This window comes from Lepidochelys kempii, chromosome 5 (assembly GCF_965140285.1).
Source record: "Lepidochelys kempii isolate rLepKem1 chromosome 5, rLepKem1.hap1, whole genome shotgun sequence".
In the NCBI taxonomy this organism is placed as follows: domain Eukaryota; kingdom Metazoa; phylum Chordata; order Testudines; family Cheloniidae; genus Lepidochelys; species Lepidochelys kempii.
This window is the reverse complement of record NC_136384.1, coordinates 101,734,825-101,757,017: the sequence shown is the minus strand read 5'-3', so window position 1 is coordinate 101,757,017 and position 22,193 is coordinate 101,734,825. Positions and strand designations below refer to the sequence as shown.

General features: G+C 40.6%; 1 protein-coding gene across 6 annotated transcripts in view; it reads right to left on the bottom strand.

Annotated features, from left to right (window-relative positions):
• Positions 1-18,827, bottom strand: part of SMARCA2 (SWI/SNF related BAF chromatin remodeling complex subunit ATPase 2) — a 182,950-nt gene extending 164,123 nt beyond the window's left edge. For 4 of the 6 annotated variants that reach the window (XM_073345221.2, XM_073345225.2, XM_073345223.2 and 1 more), the window contains exons 1-2: positions 18,678-18,827; positions 5,382-5,642 (exon numbers count right to left, since the gene is read on the bottom strand). In XM_073345221.2, coding sequence (XP_073201322.1) covers positions 5,382-5,606 — 225 coding nt within the window. In that variant the 5' untranslated portion in view covers positions 5,607-5,642; positions 18,678-18,827. Of the gene's footprint in view, positions 1-5,381; positions 5,643-16,765; positions 17,155-18,677 lie in introns of those variants that run through there. The other 2 variants (XM_073345222.2, XM_078852888.1) reach the window with 2 other exon arrangements.
• Between the last annotated feature and the right edge of the window lie 3,366 nt (positions 18,828-22,193).

Below are 22,193 nucleotides of genomic sequence, written 5' to 3'. Positions count from 1 at the left end.
AAATGTATATGGATTTGTGGGTAATTTTTTTTTTTAATTTGAGAAAAATTAACCTGAGGGAAAACAGACTACTGAAAAAGAATGTAGGAAAAAAGTGCAGTAATCTATAAAGAGAGAAAAGGAAAGAAAAAGACAGTGTAAGCATGTCTTTATAGAAAAACTGCTTTATATACAATGTGTTTAATAGAGCTGGCCAAAAGTAGTAATATTTTCCACACAAAAAATGCAAAGGAAATGAAGCCACTTTCATTTCACTTACATTTTCACATAATTAACCCTCACCTGAAAATGGGATTTTAGGAAAAAATGACAGAAGGAAAAAAAATTTTTTTTTTTATTTTGAATTAAATCTCTTAATTTTGAATGAGGAAAATATCTCTTGCAAAAAAAAAGTAGTTAAAGCTATTTTTCATTAAAAAGCTTGGGAAAAAATTCAACTAATCTTTAAGTCTAAAAATCATTTTTGGCTGTTTCTAGCAGAAGAGGGGGAAAAAAAACACAAAGCCCCTCTCCATTCTGAAGTGTGCAGCCCCTTCCCATGCTATGAGGCACCCTCTTCTGGTTTTGGAGAGTTCACCAACATTGAAGAGGACACAGTTCTAGTTGTAGGTAGTCCACATGTTGCATACAGTTGCTACATTGACCCGTGTAGAGTTGGAGCCAAATTCATCTCTGGTGCAACTACATTAGAGTCAGAGTCACACTGTGGTTGAATTTGAGCCACAGCGTTTTGATGCTGAAGAACCAAAGCTCTAGTCCCAACTTTTCAGGTGGACAAAACATGATTTATACCGGAAATTGGTCTCATCTGCAACACTTGGGTCTATTACAGCATATACTCTGGCGTGACTCGAGTGATTTCACTGTATTATGCTAACAGGCAGCAGCGAGGAAGGTTCCGTGACAGTTAGAAGGTCAGTTAAGAAGAGAGAGCAGAACCAAGGGCCCTTTGAAGAGGTTCCCTCCCCATCCCTAATTAAAAAAAAAAGTACTAAAACACAGAAAGAGAGGATTGGTACCAGGGGAGAAACAAATGTATACAAATGAGAATGCCCCTATGTCAATTACGGAGTGGGGGATTCACCTGCGGAACTGCAAAGTAACTTCATAGTTAAAAGGATGCTTTGGGGTAAAGTGACCCAAAGATTTTTATTATATTTTTTTTTGGTAAAAGAAAAGCTTTTACAAAACCTAAGGCCAACACAAATATTTCCACAACTTTTAAACACCAGGGCAGGGGGAAATCTACAAATGACAGAGGATTTGCCCTGAGTGAATGTAAGAAAACCAAGCATTATGAAAGTGAAATTTACTAGAAACTGATTACCAACACCAGTGAATCTGATTGGTCTATTTTTTAAGTTGTCCAAACTATGAGAAGTTAAGATTAAAACAGCATGAACATTTTTAAAAGGTTAGTTTCAATTATGGTGTTCCTAACGTAAATGAGAAATTTGTACTTTTAAGTACAGTTTTCAACCTGATAGCCTCTATTTATAGAGCAACCCTTAAGAAAAAGTCCTAGAAAATGTAACAGGAGAAGAACCCAATTGGGGTCTACAAAAGTTAAGTAGAGTTACATATCTTTTCTATAGAATCATTTTATAGTTACATAGCAGGAATATAACCAACTCCATATAATGGTTAAAAAAATATCTTACAGAAAGGATCTCTAACCCTACCTCACTCCTACTGGTCCCATACCCATTAAATTATATAAAGACTCTTTTTTCCACAAGGAATTTGTTAAGGAAAAGAGTACATCCTATAACAATGTAATGGTGCTACTCCGCGTTTTGGGGATGGAGATAATATTTCACTAATTATCATAGAAAATAATGAGCATTAGAATTTAAGGCTTTTATTAAATGATCCTTTTTAAACATAGTCACTTTCCATTGTTCTATATGGATAAGCATTTGTGGGGACAGACTGTATGTCACAAATTGTTCTTCTGAAAACTGGGGGAGGCCTCAATTACATGCAGGGCCACATGACATTCCCATTTACAGAATTCATATTTTAGACAATGACTAAGCTTATGTAATATGTCTTAATTACACTGCCTTTATTGTATGTTTAAGTAACCACATTAATCCACAAGTTACACTGCATCACAATTACCTGAAGATCAAATCTCCTTAGTTTACAAATGAAGAATTTTTTTTTTCCTGACAGACCTGCAGCCTCAGCCTGGGATCTGAGAGTCAAGCTGAGTTATTTCTATTTATACACTGTCACTAGTGAATAAATTTTCTGCAGGCTAAATGTTGTTCAGTTATATACGTGCCATCAATGTAACTGCACTGGAATAATTGAGGGCATAAATGGAGGACAATGGCGATGCGAACGTAGCCCTGGCCACTGGGTCTTTGCCAACAATTTTGTTGATCGTATATGAGCCAAAGAAGAATCCATTTCACTCTTCCAGAGGTCTGATTCTTCAAGGTTGACAGTAATAAGTTATTTTTTCCCCACTGTTCCAGAGAAGTTAGTTTATTGTATCAGTCTTAACCATAAGTATTATATGTAAATTATTGATTTATAGAAAGAATAAGTTTTCTTGTAGGCAGGATTTCTAGTTGTTAGAATGCATAATTGTTATTTTTCATATCAGCATTGTTATTAAATATACAAACTGTAAGAGTTATGCTTTATTACCACCAACTTAAATAACTGATCAATATTAACATGTGCTTTAATATGTTCTTTTAATTTAGTATGAGGGTTCTATTATTCATCACAAGTTAATGACGTGTCCAAATGGCAATTGTATGTTTATATTTTATGTGTATAAGTTTTTTTTTTTTAATCTCCACATAGGGATGGGCCAGGCACACGTTCTCCAGCAGCACATTTCTATGCCACTTTTTCTCACTAGTAACATATTGTTGCATTTGATCATAACTGTGAAGAGTCATGTTAGCTTACACAATACCAACCACTACTGACTGGTATCACAAATAGGTGACATGATGCTGAATTAGCTGGCACAATGCTGGATATGATATTCTTTTGGAAGTTTTATCCCAGGTCCTAAGTGCCTAAGGAGCCCAAATCTCACTGGCTTGCAGTGAGACTCAGGGTATGTGCACAAATCGAGAACTGTATACGGGCTAGCAGTCTACCCAAGCTAGCTCAGATCTAGCCAGCATGAGTAACAGTAACAGTGAACACAGTGCAAGGTTTCAGAGCAGGTTAGTGAGCCAACTATGTAGCCAGGAGATATACCAGGCTTACACTACCCATGTTGAAGCCCATGCTGTACTGTCTGTACAGCTATTGTTACCAAAGCTAGCAGGATTTAAGATAGCTCAGATAGGACAGTCTTTGCTGTTTAGACATCCTCTCCAGCTCCCAAGTGCCTAAGTCACTTTTGAAAAATGAGACTTAGATGCTTCTAAAAATTTTACCCCTGGTCTGTGCCAATCAGTCACCATTGTTTCAGCTATCTAGACTCTCCACAATCATGATCACACACACAATAAAATTTTCTAGCAAAGACAAGCCTAAAGATGCCTGGGACAGCAGATCTGCTACTGTGGTCCAGAAGAGAAAAAACAACAGAAACTCCTTCCTCTCCTGTGAAGTTCCTGAGCTCTACAGAAGAGGAGAGCATGGAATTTGTGTGGTGAATGCTCTTTCAGCATTTTAAAAAGCCACTACTAGGCGACCAGGAGGGGGTTGGGGCAAATTTAGAAGTTAGAGACACATTGTGAACCAAAAAAATTGATGGAAATGGAATCTGTAACTGCTCTTCTGCTGAACTGCAGATGCTTTCCCTCTTTTGTGTGCCTCAGGACCTCTCAGGAGACAAGCAGCAATCAGAGATGGGGGGAAGCTAGGCAAGCAGCCCAGGAGCCCTTTGGAGTTCAGCAGGACACTGACAGCAAGGGGCACTACATTGACACTACAGTCATTGACACTACAGACACAAGATTGTAAACAGTGTTTGTGGAGAGAAACAGATTAGAGCTCAGCTAATTTAATGCTTCAAGTTTTATGTGCATAAAATGTAAGCACTGAACTGACTAAGCCCTACATCAGCTTGCCTCTTCAAACATGAAGATTTCAGAAGGTTTTACAATCAAGGACGCTCCAGCAACCGGTGACCTGCCATGCTCTTAAACTCCACAGGGCCCTGGCCCTGGGGTTTCTCTCCCCCCAGGTGGTGTTTGTTTTATGAATGTTTTAATGACAGTTTTTCATGCCAAAGATTTTAGCCAATGTCATGTCCTTGTTGATAACTTTAAATGGCATCCTCACTGACAATGATCCAGTCAGCATGAAAGCTGATAACTTCACTTCAAAATGTTTTTCCTTCAAAACTATCACATGCACTGTCATGAGCATCCAAACATGGAAATTGGGGCAGCTGAAGAGGTTTCCACTTCTGGAGAATTTAAAAAAAAATATTAAAAGTTTTCTTTAAAGGGGTAACTTTTTAAGTTGTAATTTGAAAACTGTTCTATCTACCCCTAATTGAGAGCACAATTCTAATTCCCCTCAGAAAGAGTGACCAAAATAAGTCATACTTAAAACATTTTACAGGAGCAAAACATAGGGTCTCTATATGGGAAACTAAGCCTGACAGGTGAAGCTTTATTGGAACCTTAATGCCATAATAACTTCGCTGCATAATTAGAAGTTGGAACACATAGGAGAAAGTTTCAGGAAGAAATCTCAGACACAAATATTTTCAGACAGCAATGATTGAGCAAGGTATTTAAGCACATGTATAACTATAAGCTCATAATCCCCACTGAGGTCAGACTAGTCACCTGCTTTAAGTTACACATACATTCAAGTGTTTTAATGAGCTGGAGTTTATGTAAGTTAACTTGGAAATAAAAATTTTCATCAGTGTGGAAGTTCTTTAAGCATAAGCCCTTAAGAGGCAAGAATTCCATTTTCATGAAGTTTCCTTCTGCAATAATAAAACAAAAAGGGAGAAAAATCCACTAAAATGCACTATGGAAGCAAAACATTTCCAAATGGACTTTTAAATAAGGAGTCTGCTCTAAGATGTAATGTGTGGTATAATTAGAAAGATTGCCAGGCTGGCCTTGTGATGCTCCATATTTATTCTCTAGTAAGGACTCTACCATGTCAAAATGTGTGCTGTTTACATGTCAGGTGACTATTTGTTTAACTGCCAGCAACCGCAGGCTTGAACTGATGTCTGAAAAAAAAATAAAAACATGCTCTGCGCAATCTGAATTGTGCATCATCTCCAGTAATAAAGATGGAATCAGAATTTAGTTGGTAGTTTCACTGGTGAGCCACAAAATAGAATACAGGGCTGCAGACAATATAAAAGTATGCTTTTATCAGTAGCTGTAACTCTGAGAAACATAGTGCTCACTTGCAGATACAATTACCTTGTGCATTTGGTGCATGCCCTCCTGTGGATAATCAGTGGGCCCCATGCTAGGCATTGAATGTGGAACACTAGGTGGTCCAGGACTCGGTCCCATCATGCTGTGTACTGAACCTGGAGAGGGTCCTGGTCCTGGGCTAGGTCCTAGAATTGGTCCAGGTGATGGGCCTGGCCCCGGGGAAGGGCCAGGATGAGGCATTGCGCCAGGATCTGTTGGCGTGGACATCTATATTCCGTCCCTTTTCCGATCAACAGAGCAGCTCTAATTTCAAAAAGAAACAAAACAGTATTTCTTATATAACATGAGGATTAGTGGAGTATAGTCAGTAAGAAAGTATGCTTGATAAAACAATTTTTTTGACTAGCATCAGACATACAGGTGACTTGTCATCAGCAGAAAATGCTTCAATGATCCTTAGTGTGATGCAGCAATTTGCCCATCCTTCAGAACGGTCATTGGAAGACTAGAAAAATGAGACAGTTCAGGCAGGTTCTGGATATATTTATAAATCATTCACAGAAGCAAGGTGGATAAAAATCAGCAATTTTTTAAATTAAAAATTGGATTTTATTTATTTAAATTAAATACAGGTTTATTAAAATGAACCTATTTACAATTTAATTTAAATTGACAATCATTTAAATACAAAAATATCAAGCAGGTTATGTTTGCTGCCAACATTTAAAAAAAGTAAAAATACTGAACTGATCAAAGTCACTGGCTAAGCACCCAGAGCCATAGTTTGTTGAAGTGCTAAACCAGCTTCTGACAGCAGTAGCCTCTTCTGCAGGTGCAGACAGAATATTTTCTCCAGTTTATTCAACTAGTTCAGTTCAATGACTAGTTTCTTCAAAGTTAAGAAACCAATTTGGAGTTGAAAAATTAAGAGAACTTGTTTTCTCCTTCCAGTCTATAAATAAAATCTGAGTGTGAAAGGATGAGATCTACTAGTTCTAAAATTTTCAAGGACAGGGTGACTAGAAACAATCAGTTCAATTCACAAACTACAGATAAGTTTTATTTAATAAATCAGTTAATTTTAAATGCAAAACACATTTTCATAAACTTTTCTTTTATGCATCCAGCACATTTAAGGTACTTTATGTCATGAAAAAAATGTGCATTTTAAATTATTTGGATGGAAATTCAAATTTAAACCTTGACACAAAATGATTACCTTTTTATTTACAGTGATTTACTAGATACTGCACCATTCACTATTTTCTAACAAGTATAAAAATTGTAAAAATAATATAATGTTAAGTGACATAATTGCTCAACTAAATGTGTATAGATATAGATTTATCCTCCTGATTAGCAAAAAGCAGCACTAAATTCAGTGTAATGTCATACTTAGTTGTAAATCAACATGTTTGAGCGGTTATCAACCAATAAGAATCAACCTTTAGGAAAATAACTGAAAAGTACAAATGCAAAACACAATTAAAACTGATAAATTAAATCAATGTTTCCTGCTTGCTGATTTAAATCATAATTAAAATCAGTAACTTAAATCAAAATGACTTAAATCATTCCATCCTGCACAGAACAGCGTATTTGATAGGCTACAGGAAACAACACCTGGAGAATACAAATATAAGTAACTTAAATCACTAACACCAATTTATATCTCATGGAGTTAGAGGGAAGATTGTTAAAGGCACGAAGGACACTTAGGGCTCGTCTATACTAAAATCGCCACATCTCTCCCATCGGCATAGTAACTCCACCTCCCCGAGCAGCGGTAGCTATGTTGGTGGGAGAGCTTCTCCCGCCGAAACAGCACTAGCCACACTCATGCTTAGGTCGGTGTAACTTACATCACTGGTGGCGGGGTGGTGGTGGGGGTATTCACAACTCTGAGCAACATAAGTTCTACTAAAGTAAATGCTAGTATGTACAAGCCCTTAGGCATCTAACTCACATCTGTGTCTTTTGAAAATCTCTCCCTACGTGCCTCAGAAGTGATTGGGGTGAAATTCTTACTTATAAAAATAATAATGCACAAAAAATTAAGGATTTTATGAATATAAAATCTTTACATTAGACTGATTTAAAAAAAAACACACACACAAGACATTAATTTAGGACTTTTATTACCTCAGTGTGCAATAGTGATATCAAGTGAAATACACAAAGGACAGACTGCTCTGGAGTGAAAAGAGAGTTGTAATTCACTTGAGGGGTTCTGTTGATGTCAGAAACCATGAGAATGCAGCTCATATGACTTATAAAATGACAAGAGCCCAGAGAATGAATTAGAAGCCCTCAAACTCGCTGGAGAGCCAACCATTTTATTTATTTCTGTGTATTTAACAAAATAAATGGAAACAGGATACAAGTTGGGATCATTCTTCATCTCTCTCACACTTAAGAGTTTTGTCATTGTCCAACATTTAGAACTTTTAGTTCACCAATGTCAATGAAAGACTCATGTAATGCAAGAACATGGATGTCCTCTAAGTCAATGAAAGGAAATTATAGGTCATTCCCTTTCATGGTTTGCCAAGAAATAATAATAATTAACTAAAACTACAACAAAAAAAATTACTTATTTCTAAATCAGGTGCTTTAAAAATAATAATTCTTGTTTTACCGTATGGCATCAAAATACAGTAGAGTTAACAGAGTTCTGCAGAAAGAGTGGACAGGTCAGGGGACTGATAACGGGACACAGAAACTTTCATCTCCCAGATCTAGAGCCAAAGACATGCAAACTAAGCCATAACACAACCTCATTATCCTCTAGTGGCTGTTCAGTGATGTATATGAAATAAGTCATCTCGACCCAGTTACTAGAGGACAGGTGTAAACCATCATCATAACTGGCTTCTCTACTGGTTCTGCTAGTTGGTTGCCAAGGACTGAATGTACATAAAAAAGAAAACTACCCTACAGTCATTCCACTAGGTTAGACAGGAGGCCTGAAGGCAAGGCAGGATGGGGATGGATATACTGCTGGCTGTTCCCTATTGCTTCTGTTCTGTGCACATGGAATTTGAAATTTACAGTATTGACAATCTTGCTCCTTTCAACAAGCTGTGTGTTCACAAAACCAAATATTGCAAATAAGAAAAAGGTCTTCTACATTGAGAGCATTCCCTGATTTCTCCCCATTAACCTAGGTGTTGTCAGGAGTCAAAAAACTTTTCACAAGCTTTTATTTATAAACTCTCTACTGTTATGTTTCATTATTTATTTATTTCTCTACTTTTAGTCAAGGCAACAAATTGGAACAAGTGCTGTTGAACTCACTTAAAATAAACTATCTTGGGAGCCCACTCCTTGCAGAATGAGACAGTGATACCTCTGAAGCTTTACTCTTCAAAACAAAAGATAACAACAGAACACCACAGGGCCTAATTAGTCCCCCTGCAATCCCTTGGCATCCCCACAAAAGGAATCATGTTTTTAAATGATCGCAACTGTATACAGCTTCTCAGAGGCCTGCAATAAGACTGTTCTTGGAATCAAAGACATTTCCACACAGCAAAAAGAGTTTTTAAGGGATATTTACCATGCTGAAATGTAGAGCAGCATTACAAAGACCCTTTTATAGTTGTCCCCCTATATCATGGAAGTCAAACACATTTTAACAAGGTAAAACCTAGCAGCATCACCACCATTAAGGCTGCATTTAACAGAAACTATGCAATCAATGTGAAAGTACAATAAATATTTTCATTGCACAACATCCTGAAATCCAATATCTCAGGCATTACTTGTACCTAAACCTGTTCATTAGAAGAGATATTGAACACTCCCTTTATATGCACATTTATTTCAAACTTAATTTTGAGTTTTCATAAAAATTAACAGGCCTCAGTTACAGCTTCATGTAAACGGCAAGGTAATTTATATGTACATTAGAAAGTTCATGTAAGCGAACTTGGAAGATTTAAGATTCATTTCTAATGAGGTACCAACTGCCTAAGCTGTAAATACAATCACTACTGGGGTGAATCCTGCCTGCCTTACTCCAGATCAAGCCCTTTAGTTTTATTTCTGTTAAGAGGGATAAACTCACCCAATCTTCTAAGATAACATTGTGGAATCTTCTTAAACCAATTTATATTCAGAGATTTTATTTTACAAAGAACACAATTCTTCTATACCAAGCAGTAAATTATAAGAGCTAACTTCTTGGAGGAATGTAAAAAAAATAAATAACTATGGCTATGAGCCAGCAGCAAGTTCTGCCTGAGGGTCCACAGGATTTAATAGTGGTGGTGGTCCAAACTATTTTCTGCGTCAGAAGTGGTCTACAAAATGAAAAAGCAGTGTGCCACTCTATAAACCAGAGGAGTTTATACACTATTCTATCAAATGAGGATCTGTTAATAAGGCAGAACTGTAAAAAAGATTATGGCTTAATAGGTTTCAAAAATATGTGGGGTATATGTTTAGTGGGATCATCAAAGGAGCTTAAAGAGACTTAGGTGGCCAACTTTAAACTCCTCTGAAAAAATCTCAGACTCAATTCAAAAGCAAAATTTCACCAAGAGATACCAACTACAATGTTGGCAGAGTGTGGGTCAAATTATGTCCAGATTACAGCAGCATATCTCTGGCTAGCATTTGGCCATGTGTATTTAGATAAGTAAACAAAAGAACACTGTCATAGTCAGTCTTGGTCAATTAGTTTGGACGGGGAATTTACTTACTTACAGAAATGAGAAGAGCATTTGCAATAGTGTTTTAAGAATTATATTAAAAAATCAACACGTTTCCCCTGACCCATATAGTCAGAACTAAGTGCCCAATCTTGCAGTCCTCACAAGCCAAAATATTACAGTGGCTTCAAGGAAAGTTTGCATCTGTTTTTTAATAGAATCCCTTTACATCAAAGAGATAGTTCCCCTGAGCCAATGGCTCATCAGGTGGAAATGAGTAAGGCACTTCAGTTTCATAACCAACAGTACACCAGCTAGTGATGTGGCCAGCATCACATCCGACTGCCTTCGGCAACCCTAATGGATCAGTTACCTATTTTGCAGCTATGTGAACTGGAAGTGGCCTTTCAGTGTGAGATTGAGTGAGACACAAACCCACAACCTTCAGGATTGAGGTCAAGCACCTTAACCACTCAACCACGATACCTTTGCATCAGGGTCCTCAAATTCCTACCAGGGAGAGCACAAAACTGCATGGACTGCAGACACAGGAAGGGCTCTGCTGGGTCCATATGTTTGTGGGAGAGAGAGTCCCCCTTGTGTATGGAAGAGGATAGAATGGCATGTGGCATCTCTCCGTATGCGGACCGAGGGAGAAAGCAATCTGGCTTTCTTTCCCACACCTATATGGGCCTAGGAGATCCTTTTCTGTGTCTGCAGTCTATACTGGGGGAGCAGGTGGTGACTGGGCTCATCCTGGGGAAGCATGCTATCCTCCTTCCTGATATTACATTATCTGAATCTGCCACAGGCAGACCCAGGAAGGACTTCATGTCAGTGTGGCTCCAATTAAGCTACATGGGGATGGGAGATGAGGGAAAGCCCATGGGATCCAGAGCTAAGGCAAAAGACCTCCTGGGGATCTGCTAGTTTTGTGACAAGATCATACAGCCTTTTCTGGACCAGTCATTGTTGAATGGGGTGCAGAATGCTCGTATTCTGTAGAATTTGAATGCGTTATCAGGGCCAGATAAATACCTTGACCACAAAATGTTTGACCCTACTGCTTTGTGTGTGTCCAGAAGACTTCACTGAGGTGTTTGTAACACGGTGGCTGGGAAAGCCTAGGGCAGGGGTTGTCAATTATTTTTTGTCAAGGTCCAAATTTCTTGGTCAAGGTATAAGTCAAGATCTAGAGAAAAGAATAATAATGATAATAAGTAAATAAAAAGATTTCGGGATCTGTTTAAAATTGTCTAGTGGTCTGGATTTGGCCTGCAGTCCGTCTATTGACTACCCCTGGCCTGATTACAGGACACCTAGGTTGAGTCAAGTGATCCCAATGCAAAAGTCAGCAGGAAGCCACAGGAGTGGGGGTTCCTACAGTGAGAGAACTGCAGAGTGAAGCTGCAGGGAAAGAGGGTCTCCTCCAGTGGTCCCTGAGGAAAAGAGAGTTCCTCAGGATGAAGGGGCTGTGCCCATCTTAAGCTTGGGTGGAAGATATTGTGTGTGCGTGTGAACTTTGTTAATTTAATAAAACATCCAGGCCTTAAGAAGGCCTCTGACTGAAAGAGAGAGCGTGGAGCTTGTTACAGCAGCCCTGGTGAAGGGGAAAACAAGGGCAGGGCACAGCAGAGGCACCTCTAGCCACGAGGGGGGCACACAGTCATCCCTGTTACAAGTGCTCTTGGTTGCTAAATATTACTAAACAATACATAAAGAACAATGCAGAAGTTTCATTGGTATTTGCGTGCCCACTGGTTTGATTTTTAAACACCGATAGCAGCTGAGCACATTGCAGAATGCATACAGAACCACATTAAGTTAAATAGTCCACACCGAATGTCTCAAATAGCTCTCACCCCCTAGTGCCCTAACCAAGCATAAACCTGGAGTTACTCATATTAAGCAAATGGTTGACCAACATATAGGTGTTTCATTATGCTCTGAAGGTAAAAAAATCTGGTGGACCAAAGTAAAAAAAATCCTTAGCCAAGAATGCCTCTACCTCCAAATCCCCAACATATCTGTCTGCTGATCTCATTTGGAATGATGGCCTTTGAGGTAGCCAGATCTAAACCATTTAGGGCTTTATCTATTAGAAACAACACTGAATTACTCCAGAAGCAGAGTGGAAGCTACTATAGTTCACAGAATAGAGGTGTAGTATGGGCTTGTAAAGTGTAGTATGCAATCCACTCTAAGGGCTTGTCTACACATGAACTTATTCTGGGATAAGGTAGGGTATGAATTTAAACCACTATAGTTGTTATACTGGTGTACCTTCCCAGGTAGACACACTTATTCTTGTACAAGAGGGCATTTTTCCAGGTTAGCTTATGTGGCTTTCTAAGCAGTGTAAGCTAAACCAGAAAAAGCCACTCATACCAGAATAAGTGTCTACCTGGGGAGTTATAACATCCTGGGCAAACAAGCCCAAAGAAGGCATGCTTCTATATTCTACCCTAGGTGACGCTCTGAGGTGGTCTTTAACATTAACCATAGATAGTGAACAACGTAGTATTACCACCTAGAGTTAACAGAGGCATGGGTGCTTGTTGCTGTTCCACATCAGGGAAAGGTTGCAACATCTTGGCTAGATCCAAATGAAATAAGCAGAGCATGCCAAAGCTATTACATGGGTATCCAAGAATAGTTGGGCACCCCAAAGGACCCAGAGACTGCAGACCACTTTTTCATAGGACAGCTATACTCTAGCAACAGACAAAGCAACCACACATATTTTCAATCCCTCTAGTTGTTGCCTCTCACCAGCAAACAGAACCTTGATCTTTTCCAGACTGAGTCAACCTAGATTGGGTCTCATCCAGATAACGCAGAGCAAGGTATCTGGACCATGAGGATCTCATGGAAAGACAAAGCAGAGCTGAATGACAGCAGCATGCTGACAGCACTGTAGCCCAGAGTGCCTCACAATGTTAGGATGTTACAATATTCTGATGTTATCTATTGGGATATAATGACCATTCAACCCATCTCCAGATTGAAGTCATGGCCAGCAGGTGCTTTTAAAAGATACAACAGAAAAGCAGGATACTTTGTTACTGAAAGCAGAAAACAGGGGTGCACCCTTTCTGTGACAACAGGGAAAAAAGAATTACATTACTAACTTTTCATAACATTTGCTTAATTTTTGTAAGTAAAAAAGTCACATTGTATAACTGAAACCAAAAAATTCCGAAAATTCAAATCAGGAAGTAATGAAGGTAATACATTACAAAATAAAATGAATGAACCATGATTAAAAATAATTCCAGTGAATTATGCATCTGTTAAATTCTTATAAAATACCACAGCATTAGACAACATCTAATAGAACACTAATATTGTTGTTTAATCACAAGTGAGCAATTCTGTGAAAAAAGGGTACACAGAACATTACAAACCAGTAAAGGTGAAGGACCAGATCATTAACTCATGGAAACAAGTGTATTTTCATTTATGTCAGTGGAACTAGACACATTTACACCAGCTCAGGATCTCGCTTCACATATTTAAGTAATTCGTGATAAAGAACACTTTTGGAAGGCAACTTGCAGTTTGGAGTACAAACCAGAGGAGTGAGAAATAAGTCCCACTGAACTGCCTATCCTGATGCTAACTAAGATCAGGTCTCAGAGTGGTAGCCGTGTTAGTCTGTATCAGCAAAAAGAACAAGGAGTACTTGTGGCACCTTAGAGACTAACACATTTATTTGGGCATAAGCTTTTGTGGGCTAAAACCCACTTCATCAGATGCATGCAGTGGAAAATACAGCAGGAAGAGAGAGAGAGAGACACACACACACACACACACCATGAAAAATGCGGATTGCCATACCAACTCTAACGAGACTAATCAATTAAGGTGGGCTATTATCAGCAAGAGAAAAAAAACTTTTGTAGCGATAATCAGGATGGCCCATTTCAAACAGTTGACAAGAAGGTCTGAGTAACAGAAGGGGAAAAATTATGCCCAAATAAATCTGTTAGTCTCTAAGGTGCCATAAGATCAAGTTCTCTCCCCAACAAGTCTGCATGTAGAGTTAGTAGCACTCTTCAGCGCTACACGTGTAGATTGTACTCTGTTTAGGAGGACTGAAGACTGACTCAAGGCTTTGCTGATTGGTTAGGGATTAAATTACTATACTGTGACCTTTTCTACAGGCATTAATCACAGTTATTGAATGTCCTCTTCATGTCAGATTCTGAAGAACACAAACTATCCATTATGCGGTGGGAGAGGAAAAACAAATCATTGTATTATTTAGGGGCACAGATTGACCTCGTCTTCACGGGGGGGGGGGAAAAAGGTGTGTTCTTAACCCAAGTTATCTAACTCAAGGTAAAATCCTAGTGAAGACAAGGCAGTTTGTAGTTTTCATATGAATATCTAACTCACACACTGAGCTACCTGAGTCAGGTTAAGAACACACCTTCTTTCCTAGTGAAGACATAGGCTGTTTGAGGTGATGTGTACTCCCCCAAATATTTTTAACATTATAGTTAGATACCCCAGGCTTTGAAAATCTGGTTTTGCAATAGCCCCTTCTACCCTACAAGGATAAAAAAGAAAGAAGATGGAGGGGGAAGAGAGAGACTTTTGAATGAGGAAGAGGGGACTTTAAATGTGTCAGACAAAAAAATTCCATTCACATCCCCAATTTCATTGTCATGTCATGTTTGCAAACTACCAAACTTGTGTGTTAAAATGAGGGCTTGCTCCACAATGTTCCATTCTCTATTTTATCTTGCTAATGAGTCATAAACTTCTGCCTGCCACCATTTTCATGACAAGTGATCTTTATGTCACAATCCTGTGTTTATTACTTCAGTGGGGGAATCAATCAGAAAGAAGAAATTGCACTGAGGTGGGTGGAGGTCTAGGAGGCTCTCTTTTCATGCAATCCCCATCAATAGCAGCAAAAAAATACACAAAAACAGTGTTTAATGATTTGTGGCAGGCATACTCATTTGCTCTCTAGTGACAATTCCCCTTTAAAAAGGGATCACATCAATATTATTAATCAGGACCATAATTTGAGAAAGAGTGCAGACATTTTTTTTTAAGTTATTACTGTGCACCTTCTGATCTTAACTTCAAACAAAAACTGAAAATAAGATATTTTCGGATATTAATTTTAGTTAGACTTCTGTCAAGAATATATTAAATAGAATTCCAACATTCACAATATAAAAGTGCTAGCTGGGTTACTTCTTTCTTGTCAATCTGAAGCTCAGGTATTGGTCAAAGCACTTTTCAAACTTGACGAAAAATGCTCATAGACCACTTTAGAAATGAATAAAAGAAAAAGATCTAAGACTGCTTTGAACACATTCTTGTGGAGCATATTTTCTATGAAATACCATAGTAATGCCAGTCCTGAAGCTGAGACATAACTCATAAGAGAGATACTGTATTTAACAAAGCATTACCTTCACCTCTGTCAAGTCCACATGTGTCTCACGATATGCCTAACTTTGAATTTATTTAAAAATGCTCATTACTGGTATGATCTTTTTGCCTCATACTGCTGATTGTTACATATGGGCATAAAACCTGTCTCTAATCCTGTCCTTTTGGTACATCATTTTTTTTCTTTGATTAACAAAGAAAAAAAGTCAATGAGAATAATAGGGCAATTAGGTTCCCAAAGAGAAAGTGTGCCTTGATTTGCATAACAATACACTAACTCACACAGCAAAAGCTGCCCCACCTCCTAACGTGTAATTGGTATATACTACCGAAGGAATGGAATTCTGGCTTAACATTCATTGTCCTACTCCAGACCTCCGGGGTTAGTGGCTGGAACTAAAGGATACTGAAGTAAAGGGTTGTTGTTTTTTTAATGCAGAGGAGAACAATGCTGTATATGAGAGACCTGGAATATGCCTTTTTAAGAAAAAAAAATGACCTCATTATTTAGTTTGCTATAATTTTCAAACCTTTGTATCTAACTCTTCATGCAAATTACTAACCAGTTATCTAAAATCTTAATCAAAATAACTATGAGAGAATGGAACCCTCTCAAACGTTTGTAAATTTTGATACATAAAAATGAAAGGTAAAACTGCAAGCACAAAGGAAAACCAGCTCAAATACACTCTACATAACAACTAAGATTTAATCAAAATATGCATTTAATAATAAATTTAGTGGCATTGATTTTTTTCAACCTAATTATTTATTGTAGTAAAAACCTAATTCACCAACATCTCTTTGTTATAACACTATCATTTTGTTTGGAAAAACAAAAACCAACAACATTATAAATTTCCTCCTCTCTGTTTGCGAAGTAAAAGCTTTCAAGAGTTAATCTAACGTGGAGTGTGGGGGAGAAGCACCAAGCATTATACACACATACAAACTTCTGATTAAAAATATGAAAAGGAATCCAAACTGAACTGTCCCCGAACCCTAGAGCTTGAGATAGTTGGAGAATACAAGTTTTCTCACTCGGGTTTTCTTCATTAAATAGTAAGCTTTTGCCTTTAAAACCCCACAGTGAATCTTCCGGGAGTTTTGCATAGGCCTCAAGTTTCTATCTGGCAACACACATCGGTGCTTCAAGCCACACACAGAAAAGACACAGGCACTAGCAAGCACATTTAGTAGAGCCATATTTTCCCTCCTCCCTTTCTGGAAAGTTTTAGACCCGATCGACAAGACCTAAAAATCCATTTTGCAGGAGCCAGCCCCATTTCCTTCTCTTACTTTACAGAGCAATGGCTGCAGTCAGAGCTTTCCCCTGCTGGGTTAAGAGACCTTTACCTTAATGAAGTGGCACCAAACAACAGATCTAGGCACGCACAAGGGGGTTTAGAAGCCAGATGCGCGGACTGAGAGCATGTTTCATGGCAAAGCTAGGCCTGTCTTTCCCCTTCTTCTCTCCGTCATCATGTCATGCTGATCAAACATGTCTGTGTGTGTGTGAGAGAGAGAGCGAGTCTGTATTTGGCGGCTGTGACTTCCTGATTCTCTGCTGCTGATCACACACACTGGGGGGGGGAAATCCCCAGCCACCACTAAACCTCGCCTCTTCCTCTCTCCAAGCAGACACAGAGAAGCTAGTTCAAGCTGCCCTCCTTCTCCTGCTCGACTCACTCAAACGCACAGCGACCATGAACAAACTGCAACATTTGCTGCTAGCTCCCCCCCCCCCCACTCCTTCACTTAATCGTCAACAGAAAACTTTTTTTTTTTTTGGTAACCAAAAAAAATCCCCCCTCCCATGGTGTAGCGAGGAGGCTCCCTTCTCCCCACCGAACACAAATGTATGCTAACATGAATGTGCATGCACAACGCCCCCCACCCCCAGCTCCCCCCAAAAATGACTGACACATTTTTCTGTGCATACCGGAAATAAAATGTTTTTTTGCTTTGAAGGTGATTATAAAAATTGGAAGCGCATGTTATGCCACTCTCTGCTTCCTAGGCTGCTGCAAGGAGGGGGGCGGGGGGGCTGCAGAAGAAGGGGGGGGGGAGAGAAGCTATTTTAGGAAGTGAATCGCGACACCTTTCAGCAGAAGAGGAGCGACTGACTAAAGCGTTGATGTTTTGTTTCTAATGGCATAGAGACCCTGTGACTAAACTATAAGGCAACAGGACCTGCAGCCGCAGCTCGTGAAGTCCGGGCCCCAATCTTCTTTTCTACCCGCTCTCCCGGGTGTGTGTGTGTGTGTGAGAGTAATGTTTGTGACAGTCAGCCAGGGAGATTATCCGGATCATGGCCTCCTTGGCTTTGCTGGTTAACGCTGCTACTCTAACAAGCATTTCCCCCCCCCCCAATCTTTTTCCTCCTCCACCCCACCCTCCGCCACGTCTATTTAAATATTTGCATTAAAAGAAAAGGACCCCCCCAGGCAACAAAGCCCCTGCAAAACACCTACAAACTGCAACGCTTTGCCCTCTCCTTCCCCAGGGCAGGACACAGTGAACTTCAACATGCACCACTCAGCTGCAGCCGCCCTCGCCACATGCACCAAATCTAACCCTCCTGCCGCTGCCGGGTCGGGGAAGGAGGGGGGGAAATCTCCCTTCCCCCACCCCCTCTTTATAGCCACCAAAACACAGTCAATGGGGAGAGGAAGAGAAGACCAGCCTAGCCTACCGACCCCATCGCAGCCACTGAGCTGCTCCTGGGAGGGGGCTGTTGCTTCTTGGGATCTATTTCTGTCTCTGCTGCTGCCTGCCCGGAGCCTTTTTAAACGCTCGCTTCAGCAGCACCACCAAAGGTTGCGAGAGCAGCTGATTACTGTTATTTATTGCTGGCTCGGTTCTCCAGTCGCCTCCTCTAAAATGCAATAGATTGCAAGCAACGTCCCCTGTCCCCTCCTCCGCCAGGCTCCCTCTCGGTGCAGCTGACTCCGAAGTCAGGAGCCGGGCTTAGGAAAGGTTTTAATGATTATTTCCGAATTGTTTTGATCCAAAACTTATTTCTCTCCTCTGGGGGAAAACGGGGGAGGGGGGGGTCGTGACTGGTCCCTGGGGGCGGTAGCGATGCTTATTGTTGTTGTTTTTTAAGGGAGGGGGGAAGGTGGCTAGGTGCGTGCGTGTCATCAAATAATAACTCATTCTTTCCCAAGGAGCCTGACTAATGGTGCAGGTTCCGAGTGCGTTAGCAGGAGGCGGCGGGGGTGCAGGGGAGAAAGGGGGTCAGAGGGGAGTTATAAGTTATATTTACCTTGCTCCAGAAACGTGGCGCGCTGGAGGTCTCCCCTCTCCCTCTCTGAGTGACCCAGAGTACAGCACCGGAGAGAGAGGGACTAGATTATGAATATGACTTCATTGATGACAGCCATTCCCTCCTCTTCCTAAACTCCTGCCCCCTGACTCCTCCCCCTGCTTCCCCCAGCCCTGCACCACGGCTCAGGAAGCGGCGCTGCTACTGGCTCCGCTCGCAGCGAGCTCCCGCCTCGCCGGCAGAGAGGCCGATCGCATTGGTGGCTGGGGCCTGTCACTCAGCCTGCCGCCAGAGGCGGAGGAGATGTACAAGAATGTGGGGAGAGAGGGAGAGCGAGCGATGCGTGCGTGTGTCTATAAATGTGCATGCTAGAGCCCCCCTCTGGTTGTGCCTGTTTCAATAAGGGGTGCAGGGGCAGGCCGGGTTTCCTGCACCGTTCCCCTTCGCTTGGTCTGTTGGCATCTGTTTGGGTTGGAGCAGAAAAGACTGACGGGCTCCAGTGTGAGAGACAGGCACTGTGTAGTAGGAATCGCGATGATAGTAGTTTGGGGGGTAGGTGAAGAAGGTGCTGGAATTTAACTGTGCCTGCCAGTGCACGCCTGCAGAGAGAGGGGGGGAGGTGAGGGCTGGGAGGAGAGATCTGAAGGCTATTTGTTGTACCTGGTGTTTGTTTGTTGTTAAAGGGCACCGCCAGGCATTGTCATGCATGCTGAAACTTTTTATTCCCTTCCTAATCTGTGATCATAGACCTTCCTTTTGTGAAAAGGGGAAGGCTGCAGAGAACATTCCAGCTAAATCTGTCTGTCAATCAGTTGGGCTTTCAACTTCCAAATGCCTGTTAATGAAGATGTAGCACCAGCCCTGATATACTATTCTTTACTAAATATTCCTTCAAGATGACATGGGGGTTGTTTTGTCATTGGTCTGGAAAAAGCTATTAAACTGTTCATCAGATGTAATCTGCATGTAAAAAGGCTGCAACTGTGCTAGGAGGGAAGTTGGGGGTGGATCTGGTTTTTAGAGACAGGAAGAGTAAATTGTGTAGTTCTGTTAACTCCCCTCTCTCTGTCTGCCTTTCACCCTTAAAACTTGCAATACTTGCTCCCTTATATGCTGGTGAGATAACTTAATTATGTAGGTGGTGTTTCCCCTTCCCCACACTTACCTGGTCCGCAGTCTAATGCAAACCTACAAATCTATCACAGGTTTCAGAGTAACAGCCGTGTTAGTCTGTATTCGCAAAAAGAAAAGGAGGACTTGTGGCACCTTAGCGACTAACCAATTTATTTGAGCATGAGCTTTCGTGAGCTACAACTCACTTCATCGGATGCATACTGTGGAAACTGCAGAAGACATTATATACACAGAGACCATGAAACAATACCTCCTCCCATCCCACTCTCCTGCTGGTAATAGCTTATCTAAAGTGATCACTCTCCTTACAATGTGTATAATAATCAAGTTGGGCCATTTCCAGCACAAATCCAGGTTTTCTCAACCTCCGCCCCCCCCCCCAAACTCACTCTCCTGCTGGTAATAATCACATTCACCAATGTGATATATGCCATCATGTGCCAGCAATGCCCCTCTGCCATGTACATTGGTCAAACTGGACAGTCTCTACGTAAAAGAATAAATGGATACAAATCAGATGTCAAGAATTATAACATTCATAAACCAGTCGGAGAACACTTCAATCTCTCTGGTCACACAATCACAGACATGAAGGTCGCTATCTTAAAACAAAAAAACTTCAAATCCAGACTCCAGCGAGAAACTGCTGAATTGGAATTCATTTGCAAATTAGATACTATTAATTCAGGCTTAAATAGAGACTGGGAGTGGCTAAGTCATTATGCAAGGTAGCGTATTTCCCCGTGTTTTCTCCTACCCCCCCCCCCCCGACGTTCTGGTTAAACTTGGATTTATGCTGGAAATGGCCCACCTTGATAATCATACACATTGTAAGGAGAGTGGTCAGTTTGGATGCCAGCAGGAGAGTGAGTTTGTGTGTGGGGGGGGGGGTGAGAAAACCTGGATTTGTGCTGGAAATGGCCCACCTTGATTTTCATACACATTGTAAGGAGAGTGGTCACTTTGGATAAGCTATTACCAGCAGGAGAGTGAGTTTGTGTGTGTGGTTTTTGAAAAGGGGGTGGGGTGGTGAGAAAACCTGGATTTGTGCTGGAAATGGCCCACCTTGATTATCATACACATTGTAAAGAGAGTGGTCACTTTGGATGGTCTATTACCAGCAGGAGAGTGAGTTTGTGTGCGGGGGGGCGGAGGGTGAGAAAACCTGGATTTGGGCTGGAAATGGCCCAACTTGATTATCATACACATTGTAAGGAGAGTGATCACTTTAGATAAGCTATTACCAGCAGGAGAGTGGGATGGGAGGAGGTATTGTTTCATGATCTCTGTGTATATAATGTCTTCTGCAGTTTCCACAGTATGCATCCGATGAAGTGAGCTGTAGCTCACGAAAGCTCATGCTCAAATAAATTGGTTAGCCTCTAAGGTGCCACAAGTTGTTTGTTTGTGTAAGTAGGGGCATAGCGAGCAGATCGAGGGATGTGATCATTCCCCTCTATTCGACATTGGTGAGGCCTCATCTGGAGTACTGTGTCCAGTTTTGGGCCCCACACTTCAAGAAGGATGTGGATAAATTGGAGAGAGTCCTGCGAAGGGCAACAAAAATGATTAGGGGACTGGAACACATGAGTTATGAGGAGAGGCTGAGGGAGCTGGGATTGTTTAGCCTGCAGAAGAGAAGAATGAGGGGGGATTTGATAGCTGCTTTCAACTACCTGAAAGGGGGTTCCAAAGAGAATGGCTCTAGACTGTTCTCAATGGTAGCAGATGACAGAACGAGGAGTAATGGTCTCAAGTTGCAGTGGGGGAGGTTTAGATTGGATATTAGGAAAAACTTTTTCACTAAGAGGGTGGTGAAACACTGGAATGCGTTACCTAGGGAGGTGGTAGAATCTCCTTCCTTAGAGGTTTTTAAGGTCAGGCTTGACAAAGCCCTGGCTGGGATGATTTAACTGGGAATTGGTCCTGCTTCGAGCAGGGGGTTGGACTAGATGACCTTCTGGGGTCCCTTCCAACCCTGATATTCTATGATTCTATGATTCTAAGTACTCCTTTTCTTTTTGCGAAATCTATCACAATATTTCTAGAGAAAATATCTGTTTTTATGCAGTGATAAGCTGTTTTTATGTAGTGAATACATGAAAAGGTTGTTTGTTTGTTAAATTTTTGGGCCTGTTATTATAAACCCTGACTAATGTGGATGCTTGACCCTTAAAATTAAAGCAATTTGATGATATTAAAAGTCTGATGTATTCCTTATTTTGTAATGTAATAGTCTGAATTAGGCATTCCAAGTGCAGTTCAACTGTTTGGTTGGGGACTTTATTTTCTGCCCTGAAGTAAAATCTTATATTAAGAGAAATTTCACAATTAAAATTACTGACTATATAATTGAGCAATGGTGTTTGAAATGCAGGTCCT